This window comes from Rutidosis leptorrhynchoides, chromosome 8, assembly GCF_046630445.1.
Source record: "Rutidosis leptorrhynchoides isolate AG116_Rl617_1_P2 chromosome 8, CSIRO_AGI_Rlap_v1, whole genome shotgun sequence".
Classification (NCBI taxonomy): Eukaryota; Viridiplantae; Streptophyta; class Magnoliopsida; order Asterales; family Asteraceae; genus Rutidosis; species Rutidosis leptorrhynchoides.
Genome location: NC_092340.1, coordinates 368,048,936 through 368,068,174, shown reverse-complemented (window position 1 = coordinate 368,068,174; position 19,239 = coordinate 368,048,936). Strand labels below are relative to the sequence as shown.

The window sequence follows — 19,239 nt, the reverse complement described above, 5'->3', positions numbered from 1 at the left end:
AGGGGTTAGGGTTTAGGGTTTACGGAGTAAACCCGAAAACCCTAAACCCTAAACTCTAAATCGGACTAAATCCTAAAAAAACTCAAAAGAAACCTCAAAACACGTTAACATGCATCACATGCATTTTAAGCTCATGTTGAAAAAAAAAAAAATTATGAATCTACACAATGTCAGTAGATTAAGGATTTTTTTTTTAAATTGGAGCTCTAATATAAAAGATATAAAAATCTCATTTTACTTATCTCTTTATCCCAAAAATACCACTTATCCCTTGATCTCCCCTATATATATATATATATATATATATATATATATATATATATATATATATATATATATATATATATATATATATAGGGGCAGGATCAATGGTGAAGTAACCAATCGGGGGGAAGCGGGGGGAAGCAAAAAAAAATTTTTCGTTTTTTTTGAATTTTTTTTTCCGGCATCAAGATCACACGAAAATATGAACATTTAGAAGAGACACTTCGTGATGAATGTTATTATTTAGGCGGAAAAACGATCGACAAAAATAACATTCAAGATAATATTGTTCGTGAAGAATATGAACGTTTTTTTTCCATGTTTTGTGAAGTAAAATTTAGCTCGATTTAAAGTTTAGGGTTTAGGGTTTAAGGTTTGGTGTTTTGGGTTTATTCCATAAACCCAAAACACCAAACCCTAAACCCTAAACTCTAAACCGTTCGTGTTAAAAACTCAATCTAAAACCTAAATCTAAACCCTAAATCTAAACCCTAAACCCTAAACCCTAAATTTCTAAACCCTAATATCTAAACCCTATAAACCCTAATATCTAAACCCTAATATCTAAACCCCAATAGCTAAAATCTTAAAATACGCTCGAAAAACACGATAATTGTTATATATTACTTCTTCGAGCGTTTTTCCGCTAAAATAAAAACATTTATCACAAAGTGTCTCTACTAAATGTTCATATTTTCATCTCATCTATAATGTTCGTGAACAAAGTTTTTTTCAAAAAACGAAAAAAAAAAATTTGCTTCCCCCGCTTCCCCCAATTGGTTACTTCCCTCTTGATCCTACCCCTATATATATATATATATATATGGGCAGGATCAATGGGGAAGTAACCAATCGGGGGGAAGCAAAATTTTTTATTTTTCGTTTTTTTTGAATTATTTTTTTCCCGGCATCAAGATCACATGAAAATATGAACATTTAGAATAGACACTTTGTGATGAATGTTATTATTTAGACGGGAAAACGATCGACAAAAATAACATTCAAGATAATATTGTTCGTGAAGAATATGAACGTTTTTTTTTTCATGTTTTGTGAAGTAAAATTTAGCCCGATTTAGAGTTTAGGGTTTAGAGTTTGGTGTTTTGGGTTTATTCCATAAACCCAAAACACCAAACCCTAAACCCTAAACTCTAAACTGTTCGTGTTAAAAACTCAATCTAAATCCTAAATCTAAACCCTAAACCCTAAATTTCTAAACCCTAATATCTAAACCTTATAAACCCTAATAGCTAAAACCTCAAAATACGCTCGAAAAACACGATAATTGTTATATATTACTTCTTCGAGCGTTTTCTCGTCAAAATAAAAACATTTATCACAAAGTGTCTCTACTAAATATTCATATTTTCATCTCATCTATAATGTTCGTGAACAAAGTTTTTTCAAAAAATGAAAAAAAAAGTTTTTGCTTCCCCCCCGAATGGTTACTTCCCTCTTGATCCTACCACTATATATATATATATATATATATATATATATATATATATATATATATATATATATATATATATATATAAAACTGTTTCTGTATTTTGAATAAAGATGAAAGTATTTTGATGAATTAGTATTAACAAACATAATAGCATGATATATTAAGATTATGGTGGAAAAGCAGTAACCTTTTTCGGATTTTAGTTTTCTTGGCAGACTATGCAATTTTAGCCCTTTTAATTATTAACTACATTGAAGTAAAAAATAATAATATAAAGTTAATTTATAATTTACACAATAACGTTTGAATAAAAAAACTCACATTAAGTTTAGTTAAATTTCCTTTTTCAGTTTCATCAATTCTCTCTTGTACTATATCTTCCAAATGAGATTCTTGACCGTTTAAAATACAATTAATGCTTTATTTTTGTTTACTCATGTTATCTGTTACCATTGTGTATACTTTTAACTATTTTTGTTTGATCTAATCTCCAATGCCTATTGTTTAAAGCTATGGAATAATTGAAAGTACAAAGAATAGTAAATACAAACATGATAGGATTTCGTATTTATGTAATCAATACAAACATCATAGAATTCATTATGAACATATACAATCGATTCCTTTAATTCTGAATTTCCATTAACAAATATTTTTCTAAAATAAAATTTGTAGTAAGTGAAATATTTGGTACAATGTTAGTGTCAATAAACTCAATATGAAAGTAATTGTATACATATTTTTTAATTTAGTAAAAAAAAATTTGACCAATATAACTACTTAATCAATTAAGACAACTTGAATGTTACACAGAGTTATGAATTACAGATTTTTCTATTATCATAAACATAATCAATATAGTGCTTCTATAGTTGCCTACGATTCTATCTTCTGCAACATATTAAAGTCAGATACACGATAAAGTAATATAGCAATTTTTTGATATTAGTATAGTGTTTACCTTGTAAGTGATGACGAATGTCGATCTTGATAACACAAACATATGAACTCGTCGAATATGATTGTTGATGTTTATATAACGTGATATTTAACAAAATACATCAAATGTATTATATGGTGCTGATATTAAATATGAAATATGATTAATACTTCAAACAAACTTTTAACTAATTTAGAGTAGATTATTCTATATATGGATACCTAGCAAATTGTTATCCGATTTATTAGCATGTAATCATAATTTTATTTGACTTTTCAAAATAGGTAACAATTACACATTTATTGGTTTTTTAATTTAATGTTAATAGCGGTTTTTATGGATTTAAAAATGGAATACATCTGAGTATATGTATTTTAAGCATATTAATTAGCGTATTTTAAACAAATTTGAAGTGTATTGAGTACATGACTTTATCTTTTGCAGTTTATTATTGGATTGCTTTTGAATTTCAATTATACTAACTCTATCCCAATTTTTTTCATTCTTATCTTATTAATTCATAATATCATCAATTATATATATGTACATTTTGGTCAAACATCTATTTAAGGAAATGCGATCATTTCATAATTATATCATTTATGGTTAGTTGATTTTCATACAATATGTAAATAAGGGTCATTCGGTTATCAAATAAATCATGTACTTGATTATGAGGTTATAATGAAGATTAGTGAAAATGGATGATATAGATTAGTGATCACTAATTTATTGGACGACTAGGATTGGTTGATGCTACTTAAGATGACCTTTAATCTTTGTTAAAAGGGAGTATATTATTATATTTCTTGTAAGTAGTAATCTAAGTCTTTTAACTTTATGTATCAATGAACCCTTGTACTTGTTATATTCTCGCGTGCACGAATCAGCTCGTTCTTCGAGCCCTGTTTCCCCTTTCCCTCTATTCTAGTTCTATCATTCAACACTAGTCATAAGGAGTATAGCCAGGTAAGGAATTAGTTTTTTGGTATCGGCATGTAAAGGTTCGAAACCTTTTACTCAAGATTGTGAACACTCGACTGGATATGTCAAAAACGAGTTAATGACTATACGGGAATTGTCAGAATATATATCGTTAATTCTTAACCCAAGGTTTTGTTTCCAAGTTTAGTTATAAATGAAATAAAGAGGACTGAACGAGATGGAAGGCGAGTTCTTCCAATTCGGGAGGAAAAATTGAAAAGAAAATACAGTATAATAATCTATCCACTCCATTTCCATTCCCCTCGATCAAAACTTGGAAACACAATTTATTTAATATCCTTTCACTTCACTTTCTTTCCGTTTATAATAAAACTCTGGAACAAAGTGTAATAGTTATTGTATTTCCGTAAAAATAATAGCATAACATATGCATACATAAGTAAATTAGAACTTTAAACACAATTTAAATTTACTATATTATATTTAAAACTTAAAATTTTAGAATTTTAATTTTAATTTTAATTTAAGCATCGCTACATTCAGTCTAAAACTTTACTTTTTGACCATGATTTCTTTTTTACCCAACCTTTTGGAAATGTACCATTTGATTTAGAAACATAGAATCCATCGGTCATTACCAACCAATAACAATCGTCATTACCAGCCAAGTGTTTTCTGCATTTGTTAATAAGCTCTCGATCAATCAAAGCTAAACTTTGTGTTTTTGATCCCCACCAAAAGTAGCCATGAAAATGTGAACAGAATATGTTTTGACAAAAACTCCAACTATAAATTGTATTAGACGGTATCGTAAGATTTCCTAGATCATCATCATTCGACTTAATCTGAACCACGATATCATCAACTGGGATCTCATTTGTAATGTAAATAGTCCATAGGTTGGAGTAACAAAATAACAAAATAAAATGAAGAAAATAAAGAAATAGAAATAGTTTTCTCTTTGATTCATGAGCTAATAGATGCGAATTCTTAAGATATGTCTACAATTGTGCCATATTTGGATGCAATATATAGGTAAGACAATTGTGATTATTTAATGCATAGCAACTACATTATTAAATTTACATACATCATGTTTACATATCGTAGGTGCCTAGATGGAATAAGATATTCATATTTGTTTAAATGCAATGACATATTCTTGTCTTGAATTTGGGTTTGGTTTAGTTAGCCTATAAATTGATACGGCCCAAGGTGGGTAATTTTGGTGATCACCTAAAATCCATAGAAAAAATAGCTTGTGATCACTTATAAAAACAGACTTGAGGTGATTATAATTGTTCTTAGTTTATTCATACTCACTTGTAGTTATAATAACAACTCGTTTAATAGATAAAAATAAAATTAAAGGTTAAGAAATATTAGGATGACAAAACTTTTATTAAAATATCGGTGCATAAATGAGTTGTATCAATTAAATGAATGAAGAGAAATATAAGAAATGTTTTGAAACTAATGTATTGTATAATAATCAACATTATTCATTTCAAGTTACTATTTTTAGTAGTGTATAACTATGAATCCAGTAAACTCAACCACACATTTTACACAAGTTTTAGGCTTGTTTAACTCGTTTTATAACAAGTGTGTTCGTTTCTCTCTATTCTGACTTTTAGTAATTTTCGGTTAAACATTCAAGTAATATGGTCTAAAAGTACTCATCTTCGTAAGGTAAGAACAGGGTTAACTTGATTAATCATGGCAAGGATTAATTTAACTAGTAAGGTACTGATTAAGGTTTGCGAGGGGGCTATCAATGAGGCTCCAACACCATTGTTCGTGCAAAGCGCTAGAGCGTTTGTCACGCCATCAAGATCCTTAAAGAAAGTAAGTATTTATTGCATCACTGCGATTAAAATCCCTTCGACATGCCTCTAAAAAATCTCTACATAAAAAATTGTTAAGAATTACATTGTTACAATGTCAAACATTGTAAGACTAATAAAAATTATTAAAAAAGAGGTTGAGTGTAATAAATAAAAGTAAATTTTAGAATCTAAAAATCTCTATGGTAATATTTTTATAAGTAGACAATCTTTTTTTGGAACGTATAAGATAGTAACCTAGACAATTAAATTGAAATAGAGAAAATATAAAAATGTGTAACTTGTCTCGCATATACGCCGTAACAAATGTGCCGATACCTCAACATATAGGTTTTATTTTTTCATATTTTGAAGATCAACAACATGATCTATCGTGTATTTTTCGACATCAAGTTATCTCAATTTGGTACGTTGAGAAAGAGTTTGTGACATTTAGGAGATTATTACTTAATTAATTACTGCATTTCTATGTTTATGGATATTTGAATTAAATAAGAAAGTTGGATATAGGCATTAGTGCCATTAAATCCAAATTGCACAATTGTTTATTTTGTTTATTTTTTATTTTTTGAAACAGCAAAGAAATTTTATAAATCAAAACTCTCTAGCAAGAAACTAGAGAGCAAAAAAACAACCATTACATGGGGATTACAAAGGCTTTACAAGAATTCCAATAAATATTAATTTTGTTAAACAACAATACTGGATATTTTGTGATCAAAAATTTATCCCTTCGAATAGTAGAGAATGACAATCTCTAACATTACAAACTACACACTTGTCTATTCGCTAATTAGTATATGTGGTAATGAAAGAATATTTTTGTTTCAACTTGCTAATGTTATGTTGTTATGGAGGATAATAAATCAGATGAAAAGGTTGAAGAAACATGTGATCAGGTATCGGAAGCAGCTGAAGCAGTTAAAAAAGGGGCAACACAGGTAAGTTTGAATTACCTTATTATAAATATAAATAATAAACTATTAATTAATATATTGTAATAAATAGTTTTTTTATATAGTTTTAATGAACTGAATATTGATATTAGGTTACAAACATGACGAAAGATGTTAGAGGAAAAGTGAACGAAGCTACGGATACCATAACAAAGAAAGCGAAAGATGATGTCGTTGATGTGGCAGGCAAAAAACTTAAACAAACAGTTGTCGATGATGATAAGTGATGAACAGTTATTCCATGTATATGAACACATTTATAGTTTGATTAATTTTGTTAGAGTTTATTTTAATTAACTAAGCTTTATCATTGATGATTGTCTATAATTGTTGCAATAAAAACGACTCCTATGTCATTTGTTGATATTTTAAATAGCATATGCTTATACATTATTTGTACCTCTGCCTTTGTATGTGTTCTATGTGAATTTGGTTTATAAGATCGTGCAATGGTCTAACTATAGTTTGCGATCATGCAATCGTCTAACTGTATACAACTCGCGTATAAGAAACTCAAGCTACTGCAATGAATCGATGAAACCGTTCCAAAAAAATTTGTCGATGAAAATATTAACTACTTCGGAATAAACATTATGGTATAGTAATATTCGAATAAAATGCGTTGGTGGTGACTTGACTTCCCATAAAGGAGGTTAGGAGTTGGATTCCTATGTGGTGCAAACAAATTTCTCATGTGATTACCCGTCCATTTCATGAATCTCGGAAGTTTCAGACGTCTATGAGTTTTACCACACGCGATGCCTGTTCGTCGTGAGGTATTCTCCTGAGAGGCGGTAGCACTGTTATGTTCGTTTTGAACATGATTGATTGGGTACGATCCTAGATTGCACGGACCCGTCAGTGACCGTCATTAAAAATAACTTTTAGGAAAATCATACCTAATAATCATATTACAGTAAAACCTCTATAAATCAATAATGTTGGGACCGGAATATTTTATTAATTTAACGAGATATTATTATATCGATAAATTAATAACTTATTAATTTAAAAAATTGGCTTATAGTTGTGAGCAAGTCTCAAATTAATACATCGACATTCGAAATTGCCATGTTTGTTCACTTTATATAATTGGCTAAAACGTAAACAATGACCTTCAAAATTCCCACGTATGTACATTTACACATTAATGAACTTGTCAAGTTCAATGTACATTAAGATTTCAATAAAAAAAAATTAGTAATTATTAAATTATAGTTTCGCTGGGACCAATATATTTACATTGGTATTTCAAAAAAATTATTATCTTATTATCTTATCGATTGGGGTTCAATTTTGTACTGATCCCAAGTTGAAACCGGACAAATTATTAATTTTATCTAGGTTATTAATTTATCGAGTATTAAATTACAGAGGTTCCACTGTATATATTATATTATATTAATATTATATTATAATTCATAATTTCATACTATTTCATATCATAATTCATAATCATAATTATTTAAAAACTGAGAAATATAACACATTTCTTCACAGCAAGTCATTACTGGATGTCGTCGGCGAAACTCCATTTTTTACGGCGATCTTCAACGAAGCATCAGGTTTTGCAAACTCTTGATCTCTTTCTCGCTTAATCTCTTTCAACATCGCCGCCACATCTTTCATCGTCGGTCTTTCTTCCGATGCAGAATTCACACACAATAACGCAATCCCTAAAGCCTGAACCATTTCTTCAATGTCTGACTCCGGCCTTGATAATAAACTCCGGTCCAAAACTTCCGGTCTGCCCTTTTTTTGTCTCACCCAGTCAACTATGTGTAGCCCATTTGGTATTGTTGGATCAATTGGCTGTTTACCTGTTAATACTTCTAGTATAACTACACCGTAGCTGTATACATCACTTTTTTCTGTTATCTTCATCATGTATCCATATTCTGAAATTAGCACATTAAAAGAAAAATTGTTTTTTTATTAGTGCCCACAACCTGTTTGTGAAAATGTCTAAAAGAAGTGTTTTTGGATTGTTTATATCTGCTCAATTTAGAATGAATAAATACTTATGAAAATGAATTTTAGTTACTATATCAGCAGATAAACAGTTGATAAATATTGAAAATTGTGATAAGTTGATTACCTGGTGCAATGTATCCGTATGAACCTGCTATGGTTTTAGAGGAACGAGCAAAATCATTGGCGTCAACAAGCTTTGCAAGGCCGAAATCTGCAATATATGGCTCGAATTGAAGGCCGATGAGGATGTTATTTGCTTTGATGTCTCTGTGAACAATTGGAGGAACACAATCATGGTGTAAATAAGCAACTCCTTGTGCTGCACCTAGCAAGATTTTGTACCTTAATTCCCATTCTAAAGATGTTCCTTTCCTTTCATGTAGGACGCTTCCTAAACTTCCGTTAGGCATGTAATCATACATAAGTAATTGCGTGTTTCGATTCCAACAACAACCCAAGAATCGAACAATGTTCTTGTGTCTAATGGTGCCTAGAGTTTTCACCTCTGCTGAAAACGAGTCTCGAGTGACTGCTTTCTCTTGGTTGCAGCCCCCATTAACTGTCAGCGACGGCCAAAGCTTCTTTACAGCAATTACGTCGCCATTGTCCATGTCAGCACGATATACGACCCCTGAGTAGCCTTTTCCAATTACATTAGAGTCTACTAAACATTTCAAAACTTGTTCTACAGAAATGTTTAGTTTCTGAAATGGAGTGAACTGCCATGGCCATGTCTCTCCTAATTCAGACTCATCATCACCTTTGATAACATTCCTCTTTCTCCTTAAAACTGCCATTATCCCCATTATCATCAATGCAACTGTGAATATAACAAGCATTGCAATCATTAGCCCTAATCTCTTACTATTCCTTGATTTATACTCATCTTCCCCGTTTCTTGTTTTCCCAACATCGTTCAAGAAACACGAGTCCTTCCCATAAGAACACAACGGTTGATTCCCGGCTAAATCCGCATCAGATAATTGCCTGAAAAGTTTTGTATCAGGTAGATAACCACTGAAATCGTTGTGTGATATGTTCAACGACACGAGATTTTCAAGATTTGCGAGTGAACTCAAGTTTCCATTAAGCTTATTGTATGAAATATCAATAAGAGAAAGCTTGTTGAGTGTGGATATTTGAGCCGGCAGGGGCCCGGTTAGTCCATTGCCGCTCAGGTTTAGGGCAATCTCAAGTGAATTAATGTTGCATAGCTCTTTAGGGATTTCACCTGTTAGTTTATTGTTACTCAAATCAAGCAACTGGAGACTTGAACATAGACCAAGTGAAGGCGGGATTATACCAGAAAACGCATTCGTGCTCAGTATTAACTTGTTTAACGAAACTAAACGCCCGATGCTAGCTGGGATTGGACCCGAAAATTGATTGCCAGAAACATCCAATACTTGAAGACTAGATAAAGATGATAAAGTATTCGGTAACGAGCCTTTTAACATATTATTGCTGAAATCTACCATTTGTAACTCGTTACAACCAGAAATTTCATCAGGTATCACCCCAGAAAGATGATTACTTGACAAATCAAGAAAGTTTATACTTTTTAAACCCTCTATTTCTTTCGGGATTTCACCAGTTAGTCGGTTATCGCCCAACCGTAGCCTCACTAAAGATACACAGCTCCCGATTTCTTTAGGTATTGAACCCGAAATATCATTCGAAATCAGAAGCAATTTGGTTAGGTTTTGTAATTGATACAACCCTGGTGGAATACTACCAGTTAATGAATTATGTGACAAGTCTAATGCTTGTAGATTACTACAATTACTCAAACTTACAGGCAAACTTTCTTCAAGCTGATTATCCCAAGCGAAAAACACTTCAAGATTAATCAACTTTCCAATATCAGGAGGAATCAGACCCGAAATTTGATTAGTATCAAGCTGCAACTGTCGAAGACTGATAGCATTTGAAATAGCTGTCGGTATCGAACCAGATACGTTGTTATTACTAATCATGAACTCTTCTAACTCAACAAGATTCCCTATAGACCATGGTATTGTACCAGACAATGAGTTCAAAGAAACATCAAACATTTTCAGTTTACTACAGTTTCCTATCTCTTCAGGTATTTTTCCAACAAAATTATTCTGCCAAAGCAGCAATTTTTCAAGCTTCTGGAGGTATCCAAACTCGGGTACTATCGGACCCGAAAGACTATTTTCGTACAGGTAAACTTCTAGAAGCTCTGAACAGTTACCAATCTCAGGTGGAATCTCACCTGATAACATGGTTGTGTATATGGATAATGTTTGGAGTTTTTTTAACTTACCTAAAGAACTAGGAATTGACCCAGATAACCTTGTATCCGCAAGGCCGATTATAGTCAGGTTACCGCAGTTTCCTATTTCGTCCGGGATTTTTCCGGTAAGGTCTTTGTTTCCACCGGCACGAATAACTTCAAGGTTTTGCAACTGTCCTAATTCAACTGGGATGTTTCCAGTTATTTGGTTGTCGAATATGACAAGATTCTTGAGGCTTTTACAGTTTCCGATTTCTTTTGGAATGTTTCCTGTGAGTTGGTTGGAGTTCAAGATCAAATCTTGAAGGTTTTCAAGGTTGCCAATGGATGCTGGGATGGGACCCACAAGACTATTAGAACTTAAATCAATGGAAATGAGTTTGCTTGCACCGGATATGTCATCCGGAAGAGTTCCTGTGATGTTTGCATCTGTTATTTTTAGTTTTTGGAGATTGGAAAGTGAAGAAAGATTGGTGGGTAAAGAAACTTGTAAAGGGATTGATTGGATATTGATTTGAGTTACAAAACCAAGTGAGTTGCATGTTATGTAAGTCCAGTTACATGGGCTATTATTATTATTGGTGGTGGTGGTGTCAAGTTTTAAATTTGAAAAAGAACTATGGAGCCAATTGAAGAGAAAGGTTGCTTCATGGTTGGAACCACTAGTAATGGTGGTGGCGGTGGCGGCTGCGGTTGAGAGAATCAAGAAAAGGGTGTAGATTAATGGTTTTGAGAAAGAATGAAGAAGTTTAAGATGGTTATGGTTACGGGGTGTTGAGCTAGATGTTATCGACATTTGCATCAAATTGCAAAGTTTTCTTGGGTTTGTAGCATTTGGGATTTGAGGGTTGTTTTTCTTAATCTTTGTGTTTGTTTTCCTCACTAAAATCTAGTCTTTTTTCAGGGTTTTTCTTGCTCGAGGTGGGTGATGAAGGACCAGCACATATTGCATAGGGTTTCGACACAAGTTTATTATAAAAATAGTACAAAAACAGAAAAGTGATTAAATAAATTGAATGAAGAAGTAAGGAATACATTGAAGTTTGTAAAATGGCATCACCATCACCACTTCTACCATCACCACCATGGTTTGCATCAATCTCAAGTCACTCTGTTTTATTTGCATTTTATATTCCTTCATTAGTGGTCAGTTAGTTTGTGACTGTATTGAAAATTTACCTTCTTTTTTACAGTAGATTTTAGTTTTATGCCTACAAAATTTATAAGGTTATTAAGAGAAACATAACATTACTGAAAAGTTACTAGAAGTGGTTAATTTTTTTTTTTTTTTTCCCATTTGCATTCTAGTGGAGTACTAGTTTAAAAGGGAATAAATGGAGTGGTTATATGTTGTAGGATTTAAGGAAGGTTTTGTTGAATAATTGGGTCTAAAAATCCTTGTTTCATGGGTCGTCTTTTTGGGAAGGTCTCCCACTTGAAAGAATCTTTACACGTTGTCAAGCATATATATTATGTTATATATTTTATTTTATAATATAATAATAGTACTCAAAATGCTTAAACTAGTAGTTGGTACCTTTTCTTTGTTTCTTTCCCTAAGACTTCAATTCGTATATATTGGAGTATGTAAATTAGTTTCTAGCTGTAGAAGGTTGGGTTACTTTGAAGGAACTATCATGTTTAAATTACCTGGTTTCAAACAATCTGTATGAAATCTAGAACCCCGACTGATCAATCATATATCAAGTTATTACTTAATCAAGGATTGAGTGCAATGATAAAGATGAAAGATGAGATGTTTGATGATTATTTTGGACCCTGATGATAATCTTTCACTTTTCAATCGAGTGATCAACCACCCTGACCCGGTCTTGATTGTCAATTAGCATGATTCACCTTAACTCAATGTAGAAATTCCTTGGGCGAAGTCACAAGTGAAAATCACAAAGGTCTAGGCAAATGGCAGAGAATCTACAACCTATAAATGAGAGGCCATGCTCTCTATTTATAGTTTTCGAAATATCTGCGGATTGCTTAACTATCCGCGAAAACTTAGCGGATTAAACCGCAGTCTTTTATTAAAGCGGAAACATAACCGTTATACTTATTTTCAGCGGATATTCCACACCTTTTTATTATAGTTCGCGTAACTTCTGCTTTTGGTCTTTAGCCAATAAAATATACATATACAATGCTATGTATATAATCAAGTCCCCCAGTTTATTATGATACATTTCGCGAAGCAGATGCATCATGATAAACTCTATAAATAAAACCGTGCTACCTTAAAATATATTCGCAATTGGTTTTTTAATAATTTTTTACCACCAAATTATTACCGTTGATTTTATTAATCTCAACGCATAACAACAATGGTAACTTTACAAAACTGTCAAATCAGGAACGCTGTAACGTCTAGAAAATTACCGTTTACACGTTGCGGTAATTTTATTAGCCGTTTAAGAGTAATCATTACTGCTACGACTTCCTCGCCTAAATTTCAGTTATAAATAGCAGGACAATTCGCATTAACAACTTTACGCTTTCTTCTTCAATTACTTATTCAATCAAACGTTCTTATCGAAATTCTCACGCACCCTTTGCAATTGAGCGATTCAACCTTTAATATTCTTCAATTCATCAGTAGATCTACTTATATTTTTACAAATGGCATCTTCTTCATCAGCTAATACACCCAGCACCTTCGTTTCATATATGACGAAGACGAAAATCCAAACCCTACAACAGCATTATCCACTGCTTACATAGTTTTCACCCACCGCTCCATCAGCGGAAGATAGGGCTAATGCCCCTCCCAAGGCATGATTACCATTTACGAGGCCGCCATATCACATGGCAATTTACGGCTTCCGCTTACTCCCTTTTTTCGCAGCGTATGCGAATACTACAAAGTTGCAGTTGCACAACTGCATCCAAACGCGATTAATAAAATTGTGCTATTTGAGATGTACTGCAAAGCACTTAATGAGCAACCACTACTCAACACCTTTCGCTCTTTTAATAGTCTTACACCTTACGATAAGGGGTGGTATTCCTTCCGCGGTCGTCTTGGCGTGATGACTTCTCCCAAGGATTCCATCGGGAACTGGCGCAGCTCCTTCTTTTTTATTAATAATACCGCCCACGTTGATAGAAACATATCCAAAACTTGGTGCACCGAAATGGACTCAACGGTGAATGACAAGGTCACCCCGGATGACCTTGAACAAGATTTATTGAAAACAATCAAGAATGCGGGCTTGATAATGCGGGCGTACTCCAACGTACCACTTTATATTGGCGGAGTATCCATGTACTGGCCATGGGGCGATTGCGACGCGCTTTTAGTCGACACCACCAACAACGGTATAATGCTTATACTTTTTGTGTTAAACACGAATTATATTTTATTCTTATAAGTGCATAACTTTTTGCGGTACTATGTTGCAGAGATTGACCTTGAGCTGGTGATGAGGTCAGCGAACATCAGTAGGGTTAGGCCAGCGCGTCGCCTAAAAGCCGGCAACGGCGAGATCATATCTATTGATGAACCGATTCTCAACACCTTCTCCATCCCTGGGGGCGAAGACCGCGGAAAGCGAAAGGCAGCAGAGGGGGCTACCACACCTCGTAAAAGACGCCTTCGCTCGTTATCCGAACAAGAAACAAGTAAATAGATTTCATTCCGCATTATTGTTTATATTGCACTAATTATGCTTGTCACATTAAGTTGCTGCATTTGCTAATTTCTTTTTAGTTGTACTTTCAGATTCTACAGGGGAGCCGGAACCTCTATACAACATTACCGGGGATATTCCCGAAAATTTGGAAGATCCTGGCAAAGAAACCTTGAGCCTTCCTTCTGATGCGAAAACATCAAACCGCGAAGAAGAAGATGCAGAGGAGGCTGCAGAGGAGAGACAAGCCAACAAACTCTACCGCAAACTTTGCAAGTTTGTACCTCAAAATGTTCAGCAACAATACCGCCAATTGTCTTATGCTCAAGCTGAAAGACAGCGAATTCAGAATTGCTTTAACTCTATTTGCTTAACCATCGACAATGTTGAGCGTTACAACGAAATGTCCGACGAGTATGAAAAGCAAGTGAAGATTGCAAACGCTCAGCAAAGGAGAGCGCAGAAGTTTGAGGCGAAATTTAAAAATGTCGCGTATGAGAACGCTATGCTCAAGAAGAGGGCAGAATACGCTGAACATCAATTTTCTCAGCTTGTTAAATATTTGTCGGAGTTCGGCGATAAAGTTATGGACTCGAAGCCAGTAACTGAGAAGTTCCAAGCGTGTGCCCAAGCTGCCAAACTCGCTACGCGCTGCGAGTGGCATGATTTGCTTTGCAAGCTTGGCGATCTTACTCAACCACTTCCCGCGGACATTGCCAGTGAAATTTGTCCAACCGGCGATGCACAAGAAGCACTGGAGATTGCGAAAAAAGAAGTTGAAAAGATCGCCATCCCGGCGCTAGAAGAGCTTAGCCAGCGCGAAGGTGTTACGTTTGAAGATATTAAAGCGCTTAAGCTTTAAAATATCTTAAGTGAACCGTATATTTATATTTCGCAATTATAAATTGTGTGTTTTGTAAATCTACACGTTTTCATAACGCGTTTATTAATGAAATGTTTACGTTCCGCAGTTGCAACTTGTCTTATTTATATAGCGCTTTATTTTATATATGTATTCATAATTCAGACTTGCCCTTTGCAATTTCCACATTCGCTATTGTGCACATAACAAACGCGTACTTATGTGAAACAATCTGTTGTGCATTACGAATCTTCTAAGTCCGACAAATCGATCCTTAGGCAATTTTTAGCATTGCGAAGCATCTAAGTATTGGCAAGATCAAACACTTAGGAAATTTTATCCTTTCGCAACATTCATTTTTTAACACAAGTGTGCAATCTCATCACTTGGTTTTAAACGTATTATTTCACAATGCATACTCACATTATTGTTATAACATTAAGCAGACCATGTTTAGCGAAAACCATGCCATATTGTTAAAAATTAAGCAATTGTATTCTGCAAAATAATCACTATGCATGGCCACACGCAGTGTTTTTGCTTTGTATAGAAACAACCACTAACACTGAAACTAACTTTACTTTATTCATTACTTTTCCGCAATACAAATTTCAGAAAATAAAAATAGCATATCAATCATTGATCAAACTTGACTAAGCATTCTATCACAAGCCTTCTATTACAAATATTCGCACTATTCAAGGTGGACTGAATGTCCCTCAATACTCACACTTTCTCTTGCCATAATCATAGCACAAAATGGCTCTACCACCGCAGAAGTTAACGTGCCAATTCCTTTATTAGCAAAAAATTTAACCATGTCATGTATAGTAGAAGGGATTGCCCCAAACATGCGCAAAGCAGTGCGCCCGAGAATCATATTGAATCGCGACTGATTTCGCATTATATAAAGATTCAACAATGCTTGGCGCCTTAGCGATTCAGCGCGATCATCAACTAACTCAATTTGCAACTCCAACTGACCAACGGGCCAAGTTGACTCTCCTGAAAATCCAGCAAGTGAAACCGCAGTAGGTTTCATCAAAGCTTGAATATTTGCGGGTAATTTGCTAAAACATTGCTCATACATGACATCTACACTGCTACCAGTGTCAATATGTACCTTCATAATCACAATGCCAGTATTCGCAATGTGGCATGAAACCACTACCGGTTTGTCAACATCCGCGGTCAGGCTTGCAGGAGGAAAAGCAATAGAGGGACATTGTCAGCTTGCAATTTGTTCAGATATTTGGAATACTGACATTTCGCCCTGTATCTCTACCACATTAATGACCTGAATTTCGCGCTGATTTTCTTTCTTAGTCACCATTTTTACCCCAAGATTTTTCACCGCGGGAGCTTTTCGCTCAGCCACATTTGGCACTTGCGGAACATTGGTTTCTGCAGGCAATATAATCGCATTCGCAGTACTTGCAGCACCCTGCGCGATTAAATGGTCCAGCTTGCCTTGCTCATACGCCTCCGCGATTACTTCCTCCAAATCTCTACAACGATTGGTGTCATGACCATAATCATCATGGAAGACACAAAACTTTGACCTATCTCGCCTACTATTCTCCCCTAAAGGTTGCGGGTCAGGAAAAAACTTAGCAACTCTTTCTTGTAGCAAAATTTTCTTAGGCGTTTTTGTTAGCATCTGAATGATATTGAAAGACTCGTTGTTCCATTTTCGCGTAGAATAGCGATCCCGACTGCCATATCCATGGTTATCATTTTGACCTTGAAATCTATCATTGCGCGGGTAACCACCGCCGCCATTTCGCCGTGGATATCTGGAACCGTGGTAATTATCGCCATTGCCATCGCGAAAAGAATCATTGTCATCCCGCCAACTTTTGTCCTTACCCCACCCACATGCAGGGGTTATAGTACTATCTTCTCCACCTATGAGATAATCATATGTTTCTTGTTGGACCTTAGCGAAAGTTGGCGGGACATCTCTTCGCAGTCTTCGCACAAGCGTTGGATGTCATTGTGGATTAATAGCGTGCAAGAATCCAGAGATTTTTTGATCTTCGTTCAAACTTGGTATCTTTTGGCACTCATAAATGTACCGCGTAAGTAATGCGCTCAAAGTTTCCTTGTTGCCTTGTTTGATATCATGACATTCTATATGTGTCTTCTTCTGCGGTAAGAGATTCTGAAAGTGCAGCAAAAATTTATCGCGAAGATCAATGAAGCCAATAATACTGCGAGCTTGCAAGCTATGGAACCACTCCCTGGCGGATCCTTGCAAAACCATAGGAAATACCCTACACGCAACTGGTTCATCCCAATTATAGGTGCTTACCACACCTTCAAATCGCTGCAAAAAATCCAAGGGATCAGTTAACCTTGAGTAAACTCCCAATGTTGCTGGCACAATGGGTGGTGTAACAATTGGATAATCAGAGATATGTTGGACAAACTTGTCTGCAGCCGTGGTAATCTCAGTCGCCTTTGTGCGAATATCAGTATTTTCCGCACAAAATTTGGCGATCATATCTTGCAAGAAATTCGGTTGTACAAACTTATGTTGCATTGACTTAGGCGCAATGCTTCTAAAAGCATCCGCTAAAAAATGTTGAGCATTTTCTCTGCGAACAGCATCAGATGCCTCACCTTCGTCCCCATGACGAGGGAAAGGTGTTGGTGGTCGTCTTCGCTTAACATGTGGAATTTTTACAAATTCCTCTGTATTGTCCGAATCATCAGAAAATTCACTTTCTTCTCTTGGCGCTTTCGCAGTCTTTGAATTATAAACAGAATTTAAATTAACACGTTCATCCGCGCCATCGCTATCACTATCGCGATGGTCAACAACTAAGCGATCAACTTGTGATCCAAGAATCATTCAACGGCCATAGGTAAGTTCGCGGTATGCGAGATTCACGACCATCCTTTCTAGCTTGTTCAATAGCAGTGCTAAGGACTTTATCTGCTTTTCCAGCCAAAATTCTTAATCGCTTGCCATCAGCGATAGTTTCTTCACGGCGTTGTTGTAAATTCCTACGCGCAACCATTTTTTCAGCAGCAACCTTTAGTTGCGAATCAGTATTAGCAGGATTGCCACTAGGCGCTTTAGCTAGCGGTTCTTGCCCTGAATTTCCAACGATAGTATTAACATTTGCCTGCATACTACTTGACAAGACATTTTGCGAATCATTAACTAACGCATCAGCATTGATGGAACTTCCTGCTTGTTTCGTATTAGCTGCCATATTCAACGATCAAATCAGCTAATACGCCTCAGCGACTTCCTGTAAATCATCGTAACAATACACGATTTAAATTAAACAAGGCAATTGATTGTTTGACATCACAAAACAAAAAAATTCGAGTTTAATTTGTAAAAAGTGTCCCACGGATGGCGCCAATTGATCAATTATATATCAAGTTATTACTTAATCAAGGATTGAGTGCAATGATAAAGATGGAGGATGGGATGTTTGATGATTATTTTTGGGCCCTGATGATCGTCTTTCACTTTTCAATCGAGTGATCAACCACCCCGACCCGGTCTTGATTGTCAATTAGCATGATTCACCTTAACTTAATGTAGAAATTCCTTGGGCGAAGTCACAAGTGAAAATCACAAAGGTTTAGGCAAATGGCAGAGAATCAACAACCTATAAATGAGAGGTCATGCTCTCTATTTATAGTATTCGAAATATCCGCGATATGCGAATTGCTTAACTATCCGCGAAAACTTAGCGGATTAAACCGCAATCTTTTATTAAAGCGGAAACATAACTGTTATACTTATTTTCAGCGGATATTCCACACCTTTTTATTATAGTTCGCGTAACTACTGCTTTTGGCCTTTAGCCAATAAAATATACATATACAATGCTATGTATATGATCACCTGCTACTATTGGATTAGAAACTTGAGTTCTTGGATAAAAATAGTCAGAGTGATTGAAATTAAATTACGGTTAGCATTATTTAGAGAATAGTCGCTCATCAAAACAAAGAAGAGTGCAAGTGAATCAATTGGTCTGATCATTTTTTAAAAAGAAAAAAATAGATGTAAGCGATTAGGGGTGGACATGGTTCGGTTTGGTTCTACTCGTTTTAATCTCAACCAAACCTAC

At 34.7% G+C, this 19,239-nt stretch overlaps 1 protein-coding gene across 1 annotated transcript; it reads right to left on the bottom strand.

Annotated features, from left to right (window-relative positions):
- Window positions 1-7,847: 7,847 nt before the first annotated feature.
- Window positions 7,848-11,435, bottom strand: LOC139864721 (uncharacterized). Its single transcript, XM_071853293.1, has 2 exons — window positions 8,504-11,435; window positions 7,848-8,303 (listed from the first exon to the last, which is right to left on the bottom strand). Exons 1-2 carry the CDS (start codon window positions 11,433-11,435, stop codon window positions 7,900-7,902), a joined length of 3,336 nt encoding a protein of 1,111 aa, XP_071709394.1. The 3' UTR covers window positions 7,848-7,899.
- Between the last annotated feature and the right edge of the window lie 7,804 nt (window positions 11,436-19,239).

Coding starts and splice junctions, on each gene's coding strand:
- LOC139864721 (XM_071853293.1), bottom strand. CDS start 11,435: ATGTCGATAACATCTAGCTCAACACCCCGTAACCATAACCATCTTAAA. Junction 8,304..8,503: donor ATACGGATACATTGCACCAG/GTAATCAACTTA, acceptor TGCTAATTTCAG/AATATGGATACATGATGAAG.